Source organism: Aquarana catesbeiana, linkage group LG12 (assembly GCF_042186555.1).
Source record: "Aquarana catesbeiana isolate 2022-GZ linkage group LG12, ASM4218655v1, whole genome shotgun sequence".
Taxonomy (NCBI): Eukaryota; Metazoa; Chordata; class Amphibia; order Anura; family Ranidae; genus Aquarana; species Aquarana catesbeiana.
This window is the reverse complement of record NC_133335.1, coordinates 156821895-156847250: the sequence shown is the minus strand read 5'-3', so window position 1 is coordinate 156847250 and position 25356 is coordinate 156821895. Positions and strand designations below refer to the sequence as shown.

The following is a 25356-nucleotide window of genomic DNA, read 5'->3' as shown; positions in this document are numbered from 1 at the left end:
ATGCTGATGTCTGTCTCAGGTGTTCGACGCTGCACAAGCTCCTCCGGCCGGCTCCAGGTAGGATGGGATGGGGGGCTCTCCTCAGGGATATCTCCCCCCAGACTAGGGGGAGACCGCAGATGGTCTGAAGGCGGTTAGACACGGCACTTTCACCGCCATCGTGGCCGCCGCCAATACTCGTGCAGGCCCATCACTACCGGCCTCTCTCCTTCCTCCCCCTCCCCCAGCCTTCCTCCCCCTCCCCCAGCCTTCCTCCAGGTTGGTTCCGGAAGGGTCGGCTTGCGAGGGAAGCGCTCGTTTTTTCGAAAAATGAGGGGGGGGGGCGGGGCGTCAGCACAGTGTGCTCAGACGCCCACAGGACCGGCTGCAGGCTATTAAAGGCACTGATTGCAGGTGCATTAAGCCTTCTGGAGGGACACAGAGCTGACGGTCGCATGTAAGGTGGGACACAGGCTTTCTCCTAGGCAGCATTTACTAAGGTAACACCAGACTGGGCATTGGGTAGCAAGGCTTTTAGCCAGACTACATCGCTCAGCAGTCAGTGTTCATTTTGTGATACCTCCACCTTGTTGCTTTGCACTATGGGTAGAAGAGGTTCAAGCACCCCAAGAACCAGAGACTCTAAGGGATCTCGTTCAGGTTCTGAGGGCCCCCTGTCTGCAGCATCCTCCCCCCCGAGGGGCCAGGGACGGCTATCTGGGGAGAGTCGTCGGGGTCAGGGGCTATACCTGCTTCTGGCACTTCAGCCCCTGTATACATTACACAGGAGGTTTTTTCCTCAACCTTTAATGGTCTAGAGGAAAGATTAATGGGCGTGATTACATCTTCACTCAGTGGAAGAAAACGCACTAGGCCTTCCTCTGTTCCCCAAGACCCTCAGGAAGAGGAGCTTTGGGATAAATGCTCGGATGCTCAGGGATCCTGTAGGTAAAAAGATGGAATCCCTATTGAAGGATGTTTTCTCCTTAGCAGGTTCAGTGGCTCAACCTACAGTAGCAGCGATTGGAATCTGTCAATACTTAAGAGACCATGTTAAACAGGTCATCAAAGTTTTACCTGAACAGCAGGCCCAGGGGTTGGCTAACCTTCCAGCGGCCTTATGTTATGTTGTTGACGCCATCAGAGATTCTATCATGCAAACCTCTCATCTGTCGCTGGGGTTAGTGCATATACGTAGAATCCTATGGTTGAAAAGTTGGTCAGCCGAAGCACCATGTAAGAAGCTCCTGGCTGGGTTTCCACTTCGTGGTGAAAGATTGTTTGGAGAAGACTTGGATGACTATATCAAGAGAATCTCTTGTGGGAAAAGCACTCTCTTACTTGTGAAGAAGAAGAGTAAGCGTCCCTCTTTCAAATGGACTCTTTCCCCAGCGCCGGGGGCTTCAGCCTCCAGGCAGTCTCGACGGCCTCCTCCGTCTGGGTCCAGAGACAAGAGTCAACCCCAGGGACAAAAGAAGTCCTGGGGAAGAAGCCTACTAGGTAAAACACTAAGACCTCTGCATGAGGGGGCGCCCCCGCTCACTCGAGTGGGGGGAAGACTGCGACAGTTCTCAGGGCTCTGGCAGGAGGATTTCCAGGACAGATGGGTAATCTCCACGGAAACCTTAGGGTACAAGCTGGAATTTCCTTCTCCTCGTTTCCTCAGGTCAAGTGTCCCCAGAGATCTAGAGAAAAAGCAGTCGCTCCTTCTAGCATTAGAGCGACTTTTGTCGCAGGAGGTCATTATGGTAGTTCCCGCGAAGGATCAAGGATTGGGCTTCTGTTCCAACCTTTTTACAGTCCAAAAATCATATGGGGTTGTCAGACCCATTTTGGATTTTAGGGATCTGAACCGATTCCTAAGGATTCAATCCTTCCGCATGGAATCAATTCGGACAGTAGTCTCCACCCTGCAGGGAGGAGAATTTCTGGCATCGATAGACATCAGAGATGCATATCTGCATGTGCCCATTTTTCCTGCTCATCAGAAGTTTATTTGCTTTGAGATAGCAGGGCGCCATTTCCAGTTTGTGGCTCTGCCTTTTGGGATAGCCACTGCACCTCGAGTGTTCACAAAGGTCTTGGCTCCTCCTCTGGCCAGATTAAGGGCTCAGGGTATAGCTGTCATAGCATACCTAGACGACCTGCTCCTGATAGACCGGTCGGTAGCCTCCTTGAACGGGAACTTGAGGACCACAGTCAAGTATCTGGAACACCTAGGTTGGATCCTCAACCTAGAAAAATCTTTCCTAAAACCAGTAAGAAGACTGGAGTATTTGGGTCTGATCATAGATACAAGCCAGGAGAAAGTATTTCTACCTCAGGCAAAGATCACTGCTTTAAGGGAGTTGATTCTGGCAGTCAGGACCAAGAAGGGTCCCTCTGTCCGCCTTTGTATGAGGCTGCTGGGAAAGATGGTGTCTTCGTTGGAAGCGGTTCCCTATGCTCAGTTCCATTCAAGACTACTGCAACACAGTATTCTGTCGGCCTGGAACAAGAAGGTTCAGGCATTAGACTTTCCGATGCACCTGTCTCATGCGGTGCGTCAGAGCCTCAATTGGTGGCTCATACCCAAAAATCTGCAGAAGGAAAAATCCTTTCTGCCGGTTACCTGGACAGTGGTAACAACGGATGCCAGTCTGTCGGGTTGGGGAGCAGTTCTGGAACAGTCTGCGGTTCAGGGTGTATGGTCCAAGACTGAGAGGACCTTACCCATCAACATTCTGGAGATCCATGCGGTATATCTTGCCCTAAAGGCCTGGACTATCAGGCTACAGGGTTGCCTGGTCAGGATCCAGTCTGACAATGCCACAACAGTGGCTTATGTCAATCATCAGGGAGGCACCAGGAACCGAGCTACTCAAAAAGAGGTGAACCAGATCTTTTTTTTTAACAGAAAATGTTTATTAAACAAATCAGCATTACAATACAAGAGAAGTTAGTACATTCAATGCGGTGAGAATAATGACAGTAAGATCTACCTTTAACCGATAGTCATTGTTTATCAGATATTCCAGTTGTGCAAATGTCAGAAATTTCACTTAACAATACTCCTTATGACATTATAGTGTTATAAACTCTTAGATAGTATAAAGTAATTGCCTGGGCATTGCCTACTTTCATACGTCAATCTATACAGAGGGAGTACCGTATTTACCGACCTTCTCCACGAGGCCAGAGTAGGAGGCTCTACTAGTTTCCATCGCAGTAAAATTTCACGCCTAGCGTAATATAATGCGAAGGTTAGACACAATTTACCATACCTGTCTCCCTCAACATCCTCCAGATGACTGAGCAATAGTATTTGGGGATCCATCGGTAAGTTTGAGCCTATGACATTACTCAGTGTGGAAGCCACTGCTGACCAAAAGGGTCGGAGTTTGGGACAAGACCAGACCATGTGCCAGAAAGTGCCCACCTCCTGCCTGCATCTCTGACAGTTGGGATCTCTGTGATGGTAGATGCGCGCCAGTCTCTGCGGGGTGAAATACGCTCTGTGTAGGAACTTAAATTGTATGAACCTATGCTTTGCAGCGATCATGGAAGGAATGTAGGAGATTAAACACTCCTTCCATTCCTCCTCGTCCAAGGAGGGAATATCAACCCTCCACTTTTCCCAGGTTTTAGTTAGTTTAGCATCGTACTCCACTGTAAGATATAGATATAGTGTTGAGAGAGGCTTCCCCATCACACTGGAAATCAAGAGCCGTTCAATGGAATCTGGTTCCAGAATGAGAGGGGCAGGGAACTGAGCCATCCTGAACTCTCAGGCGAGCAGGGAAGAGTACACTGTAGCGAATGCTGCGTGATCGCAAAGCTGCTTTAACTTGGTCGAAAGATTTCCTGAGTTTCTGGGTCTCGACCGAATAGTCTGGGAAGATCATCAACTTAGTGTTCTGGAATCTGAGGTCTCCAACATTTCTAGAGGCGCAGAGAACTTCGTCTCTGTCTCTGAAATTGAGGAGATGGAGAATGAAGGTGCGGGGAGGGGATCCAGGAGGCCCCGGCTTAGGCGGAATGCGGTGTGCCCTCTCGACCGTGTAGTAAGGTGACCAACGGGCCTCGGGTAAAAGGTCACGCAACAAACCCTCTATGAAGAAGGTAGGATTATTTATAATCAATTTTTGTTGTTAATGTGGATTGGCAAGTAGCAATGGCCACCATAACATCCGCCAGCCAGGGGGGCCGAGAGTCATCCGACTCCATAGTGTTCGTCTGCGAGACTCTGTAGGCACTGCGTGTATGAAGAGCCTCCGGAAGGGGGCAGGTGGGCGTCTGAGGGGAGTCCGACTTTGGTTGAAAGGTCAACCTCTTACCCCCTTTACTATATTTTGCGCTGGAGTTCCTGCGCCTCATTCAGGTGTTTGGGGCCCAGATCTGGGCAATAGTCAATAACTGGCTGTGGGAGCCTGTCTGCGGGGTCAGGGGTATACAGGCAGTAGGTAGAGTGCAGCGTGTGTCCCCTTAACAGTCTTCCCCCTTACCTGCAATTGCGTAGTGCAGGAGCTGTCCACTTCAGGCCTCCAATGGCCTACAGGGTTATTCAGCCCAGCCACCTCCCGTAACATCCAGGATGATAGGGGTAGAGATGCTCCTGGTGTTGTGCCGCTTCCCAAGCAGCTGTCCCCAGCCGTCTCAGGGCCTCTTCCTCCAGGCCACCAGGGTCAGGCACTCCTCCAATCGGTCCGACGGCTCCGGACCCCCAGGAAAGGCCACAGTCATGGCCTTATGAAACGTGGGGGGGAAAGAGGGACCAGGCCCAGAGCACGTCCCTTGTTCAGTCCAGGGCCACCTCTCCCGCCCCCATCCGCGGTCCGTGGCAGCCGGTGAGACCCGACAGCAGAGCCGATCAGGGAACTCCCGGCTCGTAGCGTGGCCCGTCAGGAAAGGCCGCGGCTTCGGCCCAGTCGTCCAAGGTAGGCCGGGAGCGTCCGACAGGACGCCGATCGCGGCCCGGGAACAAAAATCCTCCTCACTCCTCAATAGACAGGGAGTCCCCGGGTCCTCCTCGGTCAGCAGGGATGGGTCTGGAGGATATTTGGTATCGATGGATCCGGATTTGAGTTACGGATTAGCAGAGCTCTCCGAAAAAGCAGCCGCTCACAGCGCCATCTTGGCCACGCCCCGTGAACCAGATCTTAGTCTGGGCAGAGAAGCATGTGCCATGCATATCGGCAGTTTTTACTCCAGGGATAGAGAACTGGCAGGCGGACTATTTAAGTCGCCAGCAGTTACTTCCAGGGGAATGGTCTCTGCATCCCGATGTCTTTTGGGCCATATGCCAAAGATGGGGGGGTTCCAGATGTAGATCTCTTTGCATCCCGATTCAACAAAAAGATAGACAGATTTGTGGCAAGGGCAAAAGATTCTCTTGCACACGGGACGGATGCGTTGGTGATTCCGTGGCATCAGTTCTCCTTCGCAGGATCAGGCAGGAAAGGAAGTCAGTACTTCTGGTGGCCCTCGCTTGGCCCAGAAGGAGGTGGTATGCGGAAATAGTAAGGATGATGGTGGGTTCCCCCGTGGACACTACCGGTACGCCCAGACCTGTTATCACAAGGTCCAGTGTTCCATCCTGCTTTACAAACGCTAAATTTGACGGTTTGGCTATTGAGACCCACGTTCTGAAGAGTCGTGGGCTTTCAGGTCCTGTGATATCTACCTTGATCAATGCAAGGAAGCCAGCTTCCAGAATGATTTATTATAGAGTCTGGAAAGCTTATGTATCCTGGTGTGAATCCAGGGGTTGGCATCCCAGAAAATATGTGATTGGTAGAATTCTTGATTTTCTACAATTGGGATTAGAGATGAAGCTGGCCTTGAGTACCATCAAGGGCTTCGCATTCTTTGGTCCGAAACTTTATGCAGGGGGTGACGCGTCTTAATCCTCCGTTTAAGGCGCCCCTAAACCCCTGGGACTTGAACTTGGTTCTGTCTGTGTTACAGAAACAGCCTTTTGAACCAATACGTCAGATTCCTTTGGTCTTGCTGACAAGGAAGTTAATTTTTCTGGTAGCCATCTCTTCTGCTAGAAGAGTATCAGAATTAGCCGCTCTTTCCTGTAAAGAGCCTTATTTGATTGTACACAAGGATAGAGTGGTACTGCGCCCTCATCCTAGTTTTTTACCAAAGGTGGTTTCAGATTTTCATCTAAACCAAGATATTGTTCTACCTTCCTTTTTTCCCGATCCTTGTTCTTCGGAAGAAAGATCACTACATTCTTTGGATGTAGTAAGAGCAGTTAAGGCCTATCTGGAAGCGACTGCTCAGATTCGCAAAACGGATGTTTTGTTTGTGCTGCCAGAAGGTCCCAATAGAGGACAGGCAGCATCAAAAGCTACCATTTCTAAATGGATTCGACAATTGATCATTCAAGCTTACAGTTTGAAACAGAAGATTCCTCCGTTTCAGATCAGGGCACATTCCACAAGGGCTATTGGTGCTTCTTGGGCACTGCATCACCGGGCCTCTATGGCTCCAATCTGCAAGGCCGCAACCTGGTCTTCAGTCCATACATTCACCAGATTCTATCAGGTGGATGTGAGAAGGCATGAGGATATCGCCTTTGGGCGTAGTGTGCTGCAGGCAGCGGTACAGGGTCCTCAGGTCTGATTGCACCCTACTTGGTTGTGGTTCCCCCCCCCCCCCCCCTCAGATAGCATTGCTCTGGGACATCCCATCAGTAATTACTGAGGCTCTGTGTCCCGTGATGTTCGAGAAATAAAATAGGATTTTTAAAAACAGCTTACCTGTAAAATCATTTTTTTTCAATGGACATCACTGGACACAGAGGTCCCGCCCCTCTTCTAATACACTATATTGCTTGGCTACAAAACTGAGGTATCCCTGCAAGGGGAGGGATTATATAGGGGGTTGAACTTCCTGGTTAGGGTGTGCCAGTGTCCAATCACCAGTGATACCTATATAACCCATCAGTAATTACTGAGGCTCTGTGTCCCGTGATGTCCATCGAAAGAAAAGGATTTTACAGGTAAGCTGTTTTAAAAAATCCTATTTTTTAAATAAATCTGCAAAGATTTCAAACAAACTTCTTAGAATTTTGAGGAAAATAATGAATTTAATCCATTTTGGAATAAGGCTGTAACACAACAAAATGTGGAAAAAGCGAAGCGTTGAGTATACTTTCCGGGTGCATTGTAGTACAGTGGCTCAGAGCGGAGCTCGCTGTTTTTTTTTTTTTTCTTTCAACCCGCTGGGTTGAATGAAAAAACCTCAGTGTGTACCAGGCTTACAGCTTTTAAAGCCAGCTCATAGTTACAATAGCAGCCATTAGCTTGTTAACATTTTAATCAGCTGGCTCCTAGCTGTCATGTAAAAGTGATGTGGACGGCTATACTGCAGTGGCTCTCCTGCAGGACCCTCCCCCTCTCTGTAGTTTTAGGGCTTTCTCCCTCCTCTCAGGAGCCCAGGATCACAACAAACTGTTTCAGGATGGTGAGTTGAAGGTTACCTCTGTTCCCAAATCTCCTCTGCTGTTTATGAAGCTGGAAGCGATAAACTCTGACATGTCATTCCACGGCTGCTACAGCCAGGGAAATAGCTAACCAAGAGCAATCTGTGTGTTGGTTAGCTGCAGTGAAAGGCAGGAAAGATATTGGGGGTCCTCATAATGTGACCTCTGATGTCTCCATAAAGTGGACCTGTCACCTGCCAAATGCTATATCACTTAGAGGGGTTTGTTAGCCCCTTTGTGATAAAAATGAAGTTAACCAAAGAGAAACATTTTGCAAACACCCATACCAGGTGCGCACATGTACTTTATGTAGACTGCAATTGCACCACTCATGTAAGGTATCACAGTGAACTTTAGAGTGAGAGGAATACTTTTGGGACCATAGTTAAGAGTTAACTCTAAACTAATGAGCTGTAAAGGTGTTTAAAGCGTTGCCTATGGAAGATTTTAGGTACCTTTTTTAGTTTTTGTGATACCACGGGCTCACACAATTTTTAAGACTTGACATGGCTGGTATATACTCAACACAACCCCTTGTTTTTGTTTTTTTTTCACCTGACTTTGTTATTATATTGTGTTTGTTTCTGCCATACCAATTTTAGGGTATATTTTTCTGAAAATATAGTGCGCAAATTTTGTATGATATAAAAAAATTTGCAACAACTATCTTTTTATTCTATAGGCCCTCTGCTTTCAGGAAAAGTGTCATTTTCTGGGGGTTTAAAGTTCATTTATATCCAAAAATGCATATTTTAACATTTATGCAAAAAAATTTAGAAATTGCTAGAGGGGAAGTGGTAATGAATCCATAATTCTATTAAATAGAGTTTTTGTATCTTACTGGAATTTAACTTTAATTGCCTTCCTGACATTTCAGACATTGTCTCTCCCTGTTGTGGTCATTGTACATGGAAGCCAAGACAATAATGCTACAGCGACAGTTCTATGGGACAATGCATTTGCTGAGCCAGTAAGTGACCACGCTGTGTAGATGTTAAGAGTAATATATCCTGTAGCCTATGTATTTAATATATACAATATAGCATATTTTATTAAATATACAGTATACCAAGATCTAAAGTGCGATAAAAAAACTTTTTTATCAAAAATATATTGTGTATACATGTATATGAGAAGAAAAGTCTATTTCTCCTTTAATTTGGATAACAGAAGTTGAGAAATAAAATATGTTTGCTAATTGGCTACTACATTTTTCACATTGTTATTTGACACATTAAAGCGGTTCTTCAGTCATTCTGCAAAAATGAAAAGTCAACAGCTTCAAAAACTGTGGCTGCTGACTCTTACTAAACAGACTCACACGTGTCCAAGGATCCTGCGCTGTCCTCACTTGGCTGGTTTCCTCACCGGTCTTTGGCCTCTAACACCAGCATGTTAACTGTGGGCAGCCAGCTGTGACTCCTTGCAACTTCACAGCCGGCTGCCCACTGCACATGCATGAGCCGCACTGCACTTTGTGAATGGTCCCACAGCCGCCTGGACCTATGACATGTCCCAGAAGCTTGCGGGCAGGGAGGGGGAAGGAGAACTTCCACTCGGAATCACCTAGAATTTGGAGCAGGTCCCTGTCAAAACCAGGAACCTGCTCCCCCACCCCCACAAAAACATTTGTGCCAAATATGTTAGTAGATAGGGGCGGAGAGGAGGAAGAGCAGAACTCCTGTTTTTTGGTGAAGTTCCGCCTTAAAGTGTAGCTGCAGACACATTTTTTGTAGTTTTGGAGATGGTGGGGAAGGGTTAGAACCTCTGTAAACTGTTTATTGCTGTCTGAGGTTTCTATCGAAAAGATTTTTTATTAGACTTTCTGCCAGGACAGGAAGTGAGGAGAAAAGCCCAATTGAAACAGAGACAGCAATAATAAGTCTCGGGTTGTGTATGGGGCAGGACCAATTTCCAAAGTCTGTATCAGCCCAAATGTGAGGCAAACAGGATGGGAACTATGTGTGTGGGTTAGTGGTGACTTTGCATTTAGCAACATATCGGTAAAGCACTTGTATGCATTATATTACTGATGAGCTGCTTGAAAGCCTCTCCTCTATCTACAACCCTAAGGCTGCATTCACACTTCAGATTTTCCACAAATATGCCTGCGATTTGAAAGCGCTGATGTGTGAATGACAAATCGCGGGACTCACATTTGAGATTCCATTCATTTGAATGACACCTCAAATTGCGTTGCCGGGCTGCCACTCGATAAATCGGGATGCAATCGCGGCAACACGCATCACTGGAAGCATGTCGCCCAAAAGTAGCTCCTAAACTTTTTTTTGGTGACATGCTTCTCGAGATGCGTGTTGCCACCTGATAAATTGCGGCAGACTCGTGCCAAGATTTGAGGTGTCATTCAAATGAATGGCATCTCAAATGCGAGTCCCGCGATTTGTCATTCACACATCATCGCTTTCCAATCGTGGGCAGATTCGCGGCAAATCTGCCCGCGATTCAAAACACTGACGTGTGAACGCAGCCTAATGTTGACCAAGTTTAACCCCAATCCACTAACCTGCCACCTTCTTGGGGAAAATGTCGAAACAGTATGTTGACCAGATTTATAAAAACAAAGAAAGCTTTGAATTTGTCACTTGTCATTTGGCAAAAAAACTGTATTCCTCTAAACAGTTGCTCTGCTTCTCATACGTCTTTTTTTTTTTTTCATTATTATTCAAATGTAACATTCACAACCTCTCTTTGCAGGGCCGAGTGCCATTTGTAGTTCCAGACAAAGTTGTTTGGCCGCAGCTGTGCGAGGCTCTGAATATGAAGTTTAAGGCAGAAGTTCAAAGCAACCGAGGGCTCAGTGATGAAAATCTTGTTTTCTTGGCTCAGAAACTTTTCAATAACAACAGCAACCACAAGGACGATTACAACAACATGACAGTGTCCTGGGCTCAGTTCAACAGGGTAAGAGGCTAAGTGAGATCTTATATTCCAATCTGGCCTGGAGATATTAATAGAAGGCCACAGTCACATCCTGTGCCCAGTTTATGCACTCATTCAAGGTTATTCTAATAATTTTGTTGCTGTAAATATAATAACTATTAAAGTACCAGTAACCCAAAAACCCAGGGTATATCAGATCAAGATGTGATTAAAAGAAGATACCCACCAAATGTATTTTGATGAACAGGAGGGCATGGATGCAATTCATACTTTTCATCCATGCCTTCTATCCCAGAGTGATTTACTATGAAGTTCACTTGTTTTTGCCTCTAAATTTCTTCCTCCACTCTGTCGACTAGTGTATGTTGAAAATAGGATTTCCCCATAGCAATCTATTTATCTATGGTAAATCTTTTGCACTGAGCAGCTCAGGAGACATAGAGGCAGAAGCTATCTAAGACCTTGTATACTGTATTAAGGCTTGAACTTGTATAAGACCAGTATGTATTGGAACTTTTTGCAAAGAATTTTCAAAATCTTCTGCTAGCTTTTAGCAGCTTTGTTGAAGCTTTTAAAGCACCTTTTAGCTCATGTTTGGTGAGGTTTACGCAGACAGTAACTTGTTTTTAATGCTGACAGCTGTTTATAGCAGAAGAGACTCTGTATATCTTTTTGCCATAAATGCTTCTCCGATTTTTGTTTTCTAAAGCTTAATTTACACATGAAGTTTTTAAACCTCTCCTGAACAATTTATCTTGACAGATAGTAACCGATGTTTAAAAACGTCCGTTTTGCCCATGTTTACATGCTGCGTTTAGCCACGTTTGCAACCCTATGTACATGTACTGATAAGATAACAGAGGAGAGTTCAGGGGCAGCTGAAAAAAACGCCCAACTGCTCCTAAACGTCCTTTTACCAGCAGCAGTGTACATGAAGCTGCACATGCACAGCTTAGTTTACAGTCTCAGTATGCCATAGGTGCTGGGAGGAAGCAACTTTATTGCACATGTGCAGGTGGTATCAGCTCAGCCAATTTAGGATGTCTAAAGACTCCAAATCTGAAAGAAAACCAGGAAAGGATGGACTTGCCAGCAACAAAGTGACAAGGGGATCCTGGATATCTTAGTGCTGGTGGAGGGATGCTATGCAAGCTAAATGTGCTATTTATTACTTGCACTACTATTGCACTACTACTATTTATTACTTGACATTACTTGCACATTATTGCAAAAGATCTTGGGAGCCCTAACTGTTTGTGGAGAAATTTTCCCATTTAGGCATAGAACTTAACATATAGCTGAACTGTACTGAGTGGTACCCGTGTTTAGGACCCTGCAATCAGGGACGAAAGTTTGCAGGTGCCACACGGTACAGCATTCAGCCACCGCCTGCCATTGACTTAAGACAGGCAGGGAGGTTTTGATGCTTTCGTTTTTTGTATATGTTCAATAAATTATGAGGAGGTAGCTTCTGGGTGTTTATACGCCTCTTTTTTGTTTTTGTATTTTTTGAGACTTTGACAGGCAGCCAGCAGTGGAGTTGTACGCTGCACCTGTCTCACCCAGCCATATTAACATGCCAGGAAGGAAGCATTGTTTCTAGGTGACCCTATATGCAAGGGGCCTAAAAATGATTAATCGGACCAGGCTGCCTCCTTTTTTTGCTATGTGGTCCAGTTGTGATGCTCACATACCCATTCTAGCTGCTTTCGACCGTGGACACGGGTTGGCATGGGCACCTTGACTGGTCTGCGGTAATGCAGCCCCAAACACAACAAACTGCGAAGGCCATTTTTCTGCCTCAACTTTAAGGACAACATGTTTACTTGCTGCCTTATGTATCAGGCACCCCCTTCCCTAGCCTGGAGCCCCTGGAAGGGTTGCCAACTGTCCATAAATTTATGGACAGTTTGCAATAATTTCCCAGCTGTCTATAAACTTTAAACATGCTGTTATCAGGCTTTAGTAAGCTTTAGCACTGCTGGAAGTTTGTTGAAATACTGCTGAAGCCTTTTAGCAGCTGGTTTAAAGTGACAGCTCTTCTATTTAGATCTATGTTTACTATCCCATTATTGGATCTGAAGTTTGCTTTGAAGACCTCCAAAAAACTGCTTAACTCTTGTTGAAATTTGTGCAGATACTTTCCTAGAGCTTGTTTTTTTTTTTTGTTTTTTTTCATAGGCCTTAGGGAACTTCAAAGTAAGACATCACCAAACCTAAGGGGTATGTGAGAATATCACCCTAGGTTCATACCAATGTGTGTTTTGCAATTTGCAAACCATGGTTTCCTATGGTACACGTTCGCATCAATGCATTTTTCAGCCGTTTTTGAAAAGGGTAAGGGACCTTTTTCCCTGCGGCAAATTGCGTTTTGCGTGTAAAAGACTTCAATGGACCCGCACCAAAAACGCACGTGTTCGGATCTGGTATGGATTTCAAGGGAAACCCCACGCCAACATTTTTTTAAATATGGTGTGCCTCCCCCAAAACAAAATCTATACCAGACCCTTATCCGAGCAGGTCAGGAAAGGTAGGGGATGAGCATGCGCCCCCCCCCGAACCTTACCAGGCCACATGCCCTCAACATGTGGGGTTGCTTTGGGGCAGAGCCCCCCACACCCGAAAGCTCCCATGTTGATGGGGACAGGGGCCTCTTCCCCACAACCCTGGCTGGTGGTTGTTGGGGGGGGTCTGCGGGCGGGGGGCTTATTCAGAATCTGGAAGCCCCCCAGATCCTGCCCCCCCCATGTTAATGAGTAAGTCCTATATTTAAAAAATAAAAAAACAATGTCCCCAATGTACATCTACTGTCAATCACGTCACCCACTGCCACCGCCGACCTGAAAAAAAAAAGCTACAGCAGAATAAATTGAAGGTTCTTGAGTGGCCATCTCAGTCTCCTGGCCTCAATATCATTGAGCCATTCTGAGGAGATCTCAAACGTGCAGTTCATGCAAGACAGCCCAAGAATTTACAGAAACTGGAGGCTTTTTGCCAAGAGGAATGGGCAGCTTTACCATCTGAGCAGATAAAGAGCCTCATCCACAAATACTACAAAAGACTTCAAGCTGTCATTGATGTTAAAGGGGGCAATACGCGGTATTAAGAACTGGGGTATGTAAACTTCTGATCAGGGTCATTTAGGTAGTTTCTGTTTATGATTTAAAAAGAGTAAACAGTTGATTGATAATAAATGGCTTCAGCCAAACACTAACCATGAGTGAAAGAAATGTTTTTGTGTTATCATTCATATTCTCTGAAAAATGGCCAAGAAATCATAAATTCTGCCAGAGTATGTAAACTTATGAGCACAACTGTACATCTAATCAAGTTGTATGTGGAAAAGACCTTATTTTTTCATGTGTGGTGGACTCTAACTTAGCTTATGAAGGCTGGCCCAAATTCACAGGGGGCGTAGGAACATCTTATCCAAGCTGAAATTGTTTTTTCACCCTCCATTTGAGTTTTGTCAGATCTCAAAAAAGTGTTTGCATACTCTTTACCAACCAGTATGGGTTAGAAGACTTGTTTTAGACCAGGCATGTCCAGCCCGCAGGCCAATTACGGCCCGCGTTCCTGTTTAATACGGCCCCCCTGGTAATTTGGATATATTCCGTATTTATCGGCGCTGCCTCAGAGAAGACCGGGAGGGGGCGGGACGAGTGCCATCTAATTACATACAGGAGAATCTCCTGTTTACTCTGCGGCATCTGTAATAGGAAGTGTCGTCTCCTGGGCTACTATTGGATGACTGTTCTGTCTATCATAGGTGGCGGAACTTTGTATTAAAGAGGCCACTGAGTAAACAGGAGATTCTCCTGTATGTAATCTGTCGGCACTCTTCCTGCCCCCTCCCTGTCCCCTCCGAGGCTGCAGATGGGCATCGGTCAGGCCGCTCTTCTCTGGCAATTGTAAGGCTGCATTCATGGCAATGGTGAGGTTATATTCATGGCAATGGTGAGGCTATATTCATGGCAATGGGGAGGCTGCATTCATGGCACATGTGAGGCTGCATTCATGGCACATGTGAGGCTGCATTCATGGCATTGATTGCAATGGTAAGGATGCATTCATGGCAATGGTGGGGATGCATTCATGGCAATGGTGGGCCTGCATTGATTGCAATGGCGGGGCTGCGTTGATTGCAGTGGTGGGGCTGCGTTGATTGCAATGGTGGGGCTGCATTGGATGCAATGGTGGGGCTGCATTGGATGCAATGGTGGGGCTGCACTGATTGCAATGATGAGGCCGCACTGATTGCAACGATGAGGCTGCATTCATGGCAACGGTGAGGCTGCATTCATGGCAAGAATGGTGAGGCTGAATTCATGGCAAGAATGGTGAGGCTGCATTCATGGCAAGAATGGTGAGGCTGCATGCATTCGATTCTACGCTCTCTAACTCACATTTTCAACCTCTCCCTCTCTTGTTGCATCTTCCCAAACTCTCTAAAACATGCGCTAATCACCCCCATACTAAAAAAGCCCTCACTGGATCCCACCAATCTCAACAACTTACGTCCCATCTCCTTACTCTCCTTCTCCTCCAAACTTCTTGAAAGACTGGTCTACAACCAACTAAGCGACCATCTGACCATGAATAAACTTCTTGATCCCCTTCAGTCCGGTTTTCGCCCTCAACACTCCATGGAAACTGCTCTCCTTAAACTCTCAAATGACCTACTAATGGCTAAAGCCAATGGACACTATTCTGTACTACTTCTCCTGGATCTCTCTGCTGCCTTTGACACAGTGGACCACCCCCTCCTCCTCAAAAAACTCCACTCCTTTGGTCTCCGTGACTGTACTCTTCGCTGGTTCTCATCCTACCTATCCCACCGCTCCTTCAGTGTCACTTACAACTCTACTTCCTCCTCTCCTCTTCCTTTTTCCATTGGGGTCCCCCAAGGTTCTGTTCTTGGACCTCTCCTTTTCTCAATCTACACCACCTCCTTGGGTCAGTTGATTGCCTCCCACGGCTTTAAATATCATCTCTACGCTGATGACACCCAAATCTATCTCTCCACCCCCTAGCTCTCTCCATCTGTCTCCTCACGCATTACCAACTTACTAGCAGACATATCAGCCTGGATGTCACATCACTTTCTCAAACTCAACTTATCCAAAACCGAGCTCATGATATTTCCTCCCTCAGGTGCCACTTCCCCTGATTTCCCTGTCAAGATCAACGGCTCAACTATCAACCCATCTCCCCACGCCAAGGTCCTAGGTGTAATCCTGGACTCTGAACTAACCTTTCGACCCCACATTCTATCACTATCCAAAGCTTGCCACCTCAATCTTCGCAACATCTCCAAGATACGCCCCTTCCTAACCAATGACACCACAAAGCTTCTAATCCACTCCCTGGTCATCTCCCGCCTCGACTACTGCAACTCCCTCCTCATTGGTTTACCTCTAAATAGGCTATCCCCACTTCAGTCCATCATGAACGCTGCTGGCAGGCTCGTCTGCCACACCCCTCTGCCAGTCCCTCCATTGGCTGCCACTCAGTCATCAAATTAAATTCAAGATACTAACTATAACTTACAAAGCCATCCACGACCTGGCCCCCAGCTACATCTCTAACCTAGTCGCAAAATACCAACCTAATCGTTCTCTTCGCTCCTCCCAAGACCTCCTGCTCTCAAACTCCCTTGTCACCTCATCCCATGCTCGCCTTCAGGACTTCTCCAGAGCCTCCCCCATCCTCTGGAATGCTCTACCCCAATCCATCCGACTTTCTCCTACTTTATCCACTTTCAGACGATCCCTGAAAACTCATCTCTTCAGAGAAGCCTATCTGGCCCCCACCTAACAACTGTACATTTATCTTCTCAATCAGCACATCACCCATAGTTATTACCTCTTGTATCTCTTGACCTTCCCTCTTAGATTGTAAGCTCTAAGGAGCAGGGCCCTCTGATTCCTACTGTATCAAATTGTATTGTATTTGTACTGTCTACCCTCAAGTTGTAAAGCGCTACGTAAACTGTTGGCGCTATATAAATACAGTATAATAATAATAATTCATGGCAAGAATGGAGAGGCTGCATTCATGGCAAGAATGGAGAGGCTGCATTCATGTCAATGGTGAGGCTGCAGGTGGGCACTAACCCTTATTTATATATATATATTTATATGCCGATAAATACGGTATATCCAGATAACACGCCAAGTCCTGAGTGGCGGCCTGGGATTCTTTGGGTACCACAAAAGATATATATATATATATAATATTAGAGCTCGGCGATTTTCTCCCCAAAAAAAAATCTGCGATTTTTTTTTTTTTTTTTTTTTTTTTTTTTTTTAAACTCGATTCACGATTCAAATCGAGGTTTTTTTTTTTTTGTCAATGTTTTGTGTGGCCACCATTATTTTCCAGCACTGCTTTAACCCTCTTGTGCATGGAGTTCACCAGAGCTTCACAGGTTGCCACTGGAGTCCTCTTCCACTCCTCCATGATGACATCACAGAGCTGGTGTATGTTGAAGACCTTGTGCTCCTGTGAGAAATGATCTAGTAGGGACAACAAATTAGGCAAAGTTACTTGGGGATTAGTGATGTACGTGAGAACATCATCAGCAAATAATGCACATTTATGTACCTGTTGGCCACAACGAATACCGTGATGCCCCACAGATGGGTTTAGGCCTGGAGACATGCTTGGCCAGTCCATCACCTTTTACCCTCAACTTCTCTAGTAAGGCAGTGGTCGTCTTAGAGGTGTATTTGAGGTCGTTATGTTGAAATACTGCCATGTGGCCCAGTCTCTGAAGGGAGGGGATCATGCTCTGCTTCAGTATGTCACAGTACATGTTGGCATTCATTGTTCCCTCAGTGAACTGTAGCTCCCCTGTGCCTGCAGCATTTAGGAAAGCCCCAGACCATGACACTCCCACCATCATGCTTGACTTAGGCAAGACACGCTTGGCTTTGTACTCTTCATCTGGTTGCTCCCCCACACGCTTGACACCATCTGAACCAAATAGGTTCATCTTGGTCTCATCAGACCACAGGACACGGTTGCAGTAATCCATGCTTGTCTTCAGCAAACTGCGGGCTTTCTTGTGCATCATCTTTAGAAGAGGCTTCCTTCTGGGACAACAGCCATGCAGACCAATTTGATGCAGTGTGCGGCGTACAGTCTGAGCACTGACAGGCTGACCCCCCACCCCTTCAACCTCTGTAGCAATGCTGGCAGCACTCATACGTCTATTTCCCAAAGAAAACCTCTGGATATGACGTAGAGTAACACGAATAATCGTCAAGAATCGTTATCGCTATTTTTTTCTCCGTTGCGATCTTGACAAAAGTGTTTCACAATTCTTTCTATGCAAAGAATTCTCTCTGCTCTTCTGAAGCCACAGCCGTCAAAAGAAAGGAAAAAAAAAAACAGGCAGTCTGCCAAGAATCACAACATTCTTTAGCAGCGGAACTTAAGTATAAACTTTGTAACAGTTTGTCAAAGGAATAGACTTTGTGTGTAAATGAGGAAAGTTTAACCACTTAAACACTAAACCTTTTTCTGACATTTGTTGGTTTCAAGTTAAAATCTTTTTTTTTTTTTTGCTAGAAAATTACTTGGAACCTCCAAACCCCCCATATATATTATATTATGTCCTCTTAAACCACTGTATGGTCTTGGCCACCGTGCTGCAGCTCAGTTTCAGGATCTTGGCAATCTTCTTATAGCCTAGGCCATCTTTATGTAGAGCAACAATTCTTTTTTTTTTTTCAGATCCTCAGAGAGTTCTTTGCCATGAGGTGCCATATTGACCTTCCAGTGACCAGTATGAGAGAGTGAGAGCGACAACACCAAATTTAACACACCCGCTCTCCATTCACACCTGAGTCCTTGTAACACCAATGAGTCACATGACACCAGGGAGGGAAATGGCTAATTGGGCCTAATTTGGACATTTTCACTTAGGAGTGTACTCACTTTTGTTGTCAGTGGTTTAGACATTAATGGCTGTGTGTTGAGTTATTTTGAGGGGACAGCAAATTTACATTGTTATACAAGCTGTACTTTACATTGTAGCAAAGTGTCATTTCTTCAGTGTTGTCACATGAAAAGATATAATAAAATATGTACATAAATGTGAGGGGTGTACTCACTTTTGTGAGATACTGTAAGTGCAGTGGGGACCAGGAGTGTGGGGAGGATGTAGTGAGTTCACCTTTTAATTTTTGTGAAGAAAAAAAAAGTGAACTAACCCTTCAAGCTAGACCTGATGATGCTTTGTGTGTTTATGCTTTATTTTCTGTTTTTCCAGGAGAACCTGCCTGGCTGGAATTACACATTCTGGCAATGGTTTGATGGAGTGATGGAAGTTTTGAAGAAGCACCTCAAGCCTCACTGGAATGATGGGTATGCACAGCCTGGAAAAACCTTTTCAGACCCCTCTGCAATACATTACTTTCCTTGCCTTTATTTTGGACATATTCAAACTTATCTGATAATGAAAAGTAGTAAAACACAGCTGTCTATTAGCTTGCACCTTCAATTTGGATAGAGTGAGAACAGATGGAACTTCTGTCAGAATCTATTGTTGTCTGTGTTCAGAGAGATTGCCCCTTTTGCTTGGCCCTTTGTACTTTCATCAGCAGACACAAACCAATAATAAAGTGTAATTTCCTAAAATGTTTGTATATCCCACCTTTAACAATTGCCACCAAAACATCCGTCTCCATTGGAAGATGCCACCTCTACTACCTCTACTCTTCCAATGATAACCATCAAAATGTAATTGCCTCTCAGTTTCTCTTCCAGTGACAATGGTCCCCAAGAGAAACAGTGAAGTTAGGTTTCCTCAACAGGAACACAGACCGCAATAAAAACCTGACAGAGGCTTGAAGTCTTTCCCACTATATCCAAAAATGTAGAAAAAGCTGTAATTTATCAAACATACACTTAAGTTTGCTCCTTTTGTTTGCACTAATTGTAGCCAGTCTTAAAGTAGATGGTCTTTTCTTACCACCTTCATTTTTTCTGCCCTGTGGTCAGAGATATTTCAGTTTAAGCTGCACTCCAGGCAAACCGCTAAACACACGGATGAAATACATATAGTTGATCTCTTATCTGTCAAAAGATTTATATTTCTGTCCATCTAATTCTGAGATTTGCCTCCCCCAGTTTGAGCTCTGCTGTATAGGGGCTACCGGAGGTGGTTACCCATTCATGTTCTTAGACTTCTTTAAACAAAAACATATACGGGGGGGGGGGGGGGGCACATAGTCAACCACGTTAATAAGTGGCTGCAGCTAGAGGCACCAGAATTGGGTGCCATCCTGAATTTCTGATACTCTATGTCCTGCCCTGCACCCTTGCACCCTATCTGGCATTGTCCTTTTCATTCGTTGTGTGCCACACGTAGCAGCAATCAACTACCCACAGATTCAAGTATAATATCGGGGATCCTCAGATAAACCACCTAAAATGACTCTGAAAAAAGTCTATGATTAGGTACTGGGTGTTGTCAATGCATGTAATACCTCATTGACTGGTAAAATAGATGGAGCTCATCCTTGCAAGATGTGTTTATTTCAATACCCAGCCATGTGACAGTCTCTGAGAAGCAAATTGAGTACTGCTATTGGATGATTGATGACCTTGAAAATTGTGAGAGTTACAAAAATATTAGGTCTCACAGAGAGTCAAAGCCCTAATGCTTTTCAAACAGTGGTTACATTGCACGTTTCCTGATACTCAGATTTCAGCTGCCTTTCCTGTGTGACAGGTCCACAGGGTCCCAACAAAGCCTTCCCTACCTGCAGAACTGCTAGACCCTTAATACAAGACTTTTCAACTGTAAAGACAGAGGTCCTCAGTTTGAGAAAGGCCGGGCAAAAGGGCCTCATCACGATTAAGAATGTGGCCATTTCTGAGCTTCTTTCTGGAATTACAAAAGCACATGAACATACACTCTACAGCAGTGTTGTACTCTATAATGCATCCAACAGGCTTTTTGTCCTTCATGATTGCAGCACAATTTTTTTCTCCTATCCAAAGGGCAAGCTACGCTTTGCACTCCACTACAGCTTTTGCTCTATCTTTATTTGCTCAAATCACATCAAAAGTACAGCATAGATCATTGAGTTTTTCAATCAGGAATACCTATCTTTAAGGAGCCTCCTTGACAAAGATTTGTTTTCTTGATTAAAACTCATCAGATTTGAGACCAACATTGATGTCACCTGGGTAGGGGAATTCCTTTCTGTGCCTTCTTACTAGTGACATTGTCAGTTTATCTACGACCGAAACCAGGCTGCCACTACTCGCTCTCATTTCCCCATTCACAAGCTCCACTAGTGGCCTCACTGATCTATGTAGTACTGTTGATGTTATTTGCCTGACAGATGCTTAGGTACAATTGTTGCCTTTTGAGTTTTAATTACTGATTTCAAATTGTGCACTGTTGTTTACTGCATACTATTAAAGTGCCCTTGATGTGAATTGTCTGACAGATAAAGCAGTTGCCTTGAGGCACATGGATATGATTGCTGCTTCTTAAGCTCTTCTATTGCTGATATTAACTTTAATGATACACTATTGTGTATAGTATAATGAACGCTTTACTTTGAAAACTAGTGCAGGTAATTTAATTATTATGTGGCTGTCTTATATATTTATTTAAAGTAGAATTTAAAACAGGGTGCCAGATCTCATCACAGGATGGTCTGTGGAGACTTAATGGGTAGAGCAGTGCCAACGTCCTAAATCTACAAATTCTCAACGCTACACCAAAAGGTGTTATTTATGCAAAAAATACCAAAAAATCAAGCGACATACATATTTTAAAAACATTGCAGTGTTTTGCAGAACAATGACTAGTGCTCTCTCACATATACATCAAAGCATACAGAGGGGTACCCCTTAAAGCAGAGGGGAAGAAAGAGGTTACCACCCCTTATTAGGTAAAAGAGACATCAAACTAGTGTAACTCTCTACATGTTTTGCAATTGAATGCTTCTTCAGGAGACTGTTTGAGTCATCTGTAAAGGGAGAAGAGAGAGGACAAACACCAAAGTACATACAATTACTATACATTTGAAATCACATTAGTAAGGCGTCTCAGTCTGTATTCGTGAGGACCAATAATATTTATTTAAAGTAGACACACCTTTGATTCAATGCAGCAGATTAACTTTTTGAAGGTGAATTTGTTTTATTGTTGGATTAATTAGAATCATTGCAAGAGTGACCTAATTTTATTGTTTACGCTGGTGCTCATAAGTTTACATACCCTGGCAGACTTTATGATTTCTTGGCCTGTTTTCAGAGACTATGAATGATGACACAATAAATTTTCTTTCACTCATGGTTAGTGTTTGGCTGAAGCCATTTATTCATTCAACTGTGTTTACTCTTTTTAAATCATAATCACAACAGAAACTACCCAAATGACCCTGATCAAAAGTTTACATACCCTGATGATTTTGGCCTGATAACATGCACACAAGTTGGCACAAAGGGGTTTGAATGGCTATTAAAGGTAACCATCCTTACCTGTGATCTCTTTGCTTGTAATTAGTGTGTGTGTATAAAAGGTCAATGAGTTTCTGGACTCCTGACAGACCCTTACATCTTTCATTCAGTGCTCCACTGACGTTTCTGGATTCTGAGTCATGGGGGAAAGCAAAAGAATTGTCTAAGGATCTGCGGGAAACGGTAGTTGAACTGTATGAAACAGGAAAGGGATATAAAAAGATATCCAAGGAATTGAGAATGCCAATCAGCAGTGTTCAATTCTAATCAAGAAGTGGAAAATGAGGGGTTCTGTTGAAACCAATCCACGGTCAGGTAGACCAACTAAAATTTCAGCCACAACTGCCAGGAAAATTGTTCAGGATACAAAGAAAAACCCACAAATAACTTCAGGTGAAATACAGAACTCTCTGAAAACATGTGGTGTGGCTTTTTCAAGATGCACAATAAGGAGTCACTTGAAGAAAGATGGGCTGCATGGGTGAGCCACTCTGGGGAGATCTCAAACGTGCAGTTCATGCAAGACAGCCCAAGAATTTACAGGAACTGGAGGCTTTTTGCCAAGAGGAATGGGCAGCTTTACCATCTGAGAAGATAAAGAGCCTCACCCACAAATACCACAAAATACTTCTTGTACAAAGGTTTTTATTGAACAAATAAATTAACATGTCAGTACAAAAAGATAATGAAAGACACATTTAGTGCACATAGTCCAGAAAATGGTAAGCTAACATTAATAATGATCTAGAAAATTAGAGTCTGTGACAGGACATCAAATTACATTTGGCTATATATAAAATCCGCATGCACTGGCACCCAAAGTGTCAGGGTCTGCCACAATTCAAGCATAATGGTAATGTATATAATACAACTGAATACAAAATGAGAAATGTATAGAATATCTCATTAATACAAAACTAAACAAAAAAAAAAAAATATAACAAGTGTTCACGAGATAATTCACAGCATGTGTCTGAGCCCGGTAGGACAAAGCCTGTGGGCTATAAAAACTCAAAAAGGAGGGAGTAAAAAGAGAGAAATTAGAGAAATTATTGAAAATAGAACCCGAGTCAAAACAAAACAAAAATATAGAATATAGAAAGTGGGGGAAGTATCAGAAAATAAAGAAAGAGAAGGGAAAAAAAAAAAAAGGGGGAAAACTGGTAGTCCACGTGGTGGGGAGGACGGAGCCGTACTAAAGGGAGAGTATCAAACTGGGAATCAAACCGGGAGGGATGGGAATATGTTACCCATGGTTGCCAAACCCGAAGGAATTTATCATGTGTGTCTGATGCCACTGCCGTCAGTTTTTCATTAAACATAATATCATTTATGCGATTTTTAACTGCCTCGAAGCTGAGAGCCGGGGATTTCCAGGCCTTTGCTATGGTTAATTTAGTTGCAGTAAAAATGTGGGATGCCAATTGGCGTTCTGGTCTCAGCAGCTCCACAATCGGTTTCCCCAAGATCGCTTCAAAAGGATCCCTTTTTATATTGGTATGGAAGAGGTTGCGAAGCAATGCATAAACTCTGACCCATAATCTACAGACCCTGGGGCACTGCCACCAAATGTGTGCCATTGTACCCTCCTGGGAACACCCGCGGAGTAAGTTGGGATAAAACTGGCCAATCTGGCTGGAGTGTAATACCATCTATACAAAACCTTATAAGCGTTTCCAAAAAAAGTAAATTTTTGGAGCATTTGGACAGTGTGGTAGCCATGACCTGCCAGTCCTCAGGGTCCAATCTCTTCCCCAATTCCGCCTCCCACTGAAGGTGGTAAGGTCACAGGGGTGGTCTTTTGGAGCATATTATAGCTGCATATATTAAGGAAATCAAGCTCGAGGACTGGGGTCACGATCTGCAAAGACTTTCGAAGGGAGTTAACATGTAGGGGGTGGTTTGAGATTTTATGAGGGTGTGGAGGAAATGGGAAATTTGTACATAGCTGTAGTGCTCCCTGAGGGGGATATTGTGAGAGGAGCGCAGGGCTGCGAATGGGATTATCTTAGTGGGAGTAAGCATAGAGTGGACGTCAATAAAATCGTTCTCAATCCACCACGAAAATTGCAATACATTGTCTTGGCCTGGAGGAAATAGTGGACAGTGAAAAAGGCGCAACAAGGGAAGGTGCGAAGAGATCAAGCCCGCCGAATATTTAACGGAGTCCCATAAGCGAAGAGAGTGGGCTAAGCACGGGCCTATAGTGGTTGGGCGGTGGGCTGGAGGGAGCCAAGGAAGGGAGGCTAATGGTATCGGATATGTATCCACCAGATCAATAGTGGCCCATAATGGCAATTGCTGCTTTTCATGAAGATGAGGTAATGGGGCAATAGCCGCAGCCGTATAATAGGCATGCAGGTTGGGTACTGAAAGGCCACCATTGATCTTGTGAGCATATAACACCTGCCGGTTGATCCTAGGTTTTATGGAGCCCTAAATAAATTGCATGATTTTGCGTTGATGTACTCGAAGGACATATGAAGGGACCTGGACCGGTAAGACCCGAAAGTAGTATAGTAGCTTCGGAAGATATGTCATACGAATGGTCGTAATCCTCCCAAACCAGGATAATGGAAGGGTGGACCAGGAGTCAAGCATGGCCGTCAGTTTACGAAACAGTGATGGGTAATTGACTTGATATACTTTAAAAAGCTCACTGCCCAGACTCTGTGTTCAGAGAAACAGATGAACAGAGTCTGGGCAGTGAGCTTTTTAAAGTGGTCGGATCCAGGCTAACCTAAGACACCTACTCGGCATCATAATCAACTACTCAATAAGGATATATCTGGAACATCCATCGCGAACATCAGGGAGCAGTGACCTCCATAATAAGCACTACAGGCCCACTACCCCTGCAGGGGTATCTGGATCCGGTGAGTAGGAATTCTGAAGGGGGAGCACAGAAGTCACCTGGAATAATATTTAAGCACCAAAGTCACCTTGATATTGTCCAGATTTGATGCAGACACCACTATGCATATGGAACTTTTATATTTTTTCCTTCATTAATTTTTTTCTTCTGCATACTAGAGACTTTGTGTTTTCTCTGCTAATAGCCATAATTACCTAGGGACCACTGCACCAATTATTGTATTTGTCTTGGAGGATCCCATCAAGGGGGTTTTTGATTCCCACTGATGTGACAATCTGTAATTCCTATATAGATGTGATAGTGGTATATGTGAATTGGAGGTGCTTTACATGTACATTTTTTCCTTATTCTCCTTGGATTATCTCCTGTACACAGCCTTTTTCCATCTCCACTGCACTGCACACCTATATACCACCCAGAGCTATAGGCTGGGTATTTAGGTTTATATGATATACCTCCTCCTTTTCACTTATTGAGGCAGGAAATCTTCTATATATCATTTAGCTCACTTAATAGTATAATTTAATATCTCTATTTGATTCTTTCCTTGATACAGCAGTTTTTTAGGTAGCGCCATACACCCCTCTTTTCCTCATTTACTTTCAACATAAGGGCAGACAGTACACTTACAATACAA

The 25356-nt window shown here is 44.5% G+C and overlaps 1 protein-coding gene across 3 annotated transcripts in view; it reads left to right on the top strand.

The window, feature by feature from the left end:
- Positions 1 to 25356, top strand: part of LOC141113182 (signal transducer and activator of transcription 5B) — a 579035-nt gene that overhangs the window by 521196 nt on the left and 32483 nt on the right. For all 3 annotated transcript variants that reach the window (XM_073606118.1, XM_073606117.1, XM_073606119.1), the window contains 3 exons: positions 8331 to 8423; positions 10169 to 10375; positions 18633 to 18727. In XM_073606118.1, the coding sequence (XP_073462219.1) occupies positions 8331 to 8423; positions 10169 to 10375; positions 18633 to 18727 (395 nt within the window). The remainder of the gene's footprint in view (positions 1 to 8330; positions 8424 to 10168; positions 10376 to 18632; positions 18728 to 25356) is intronic.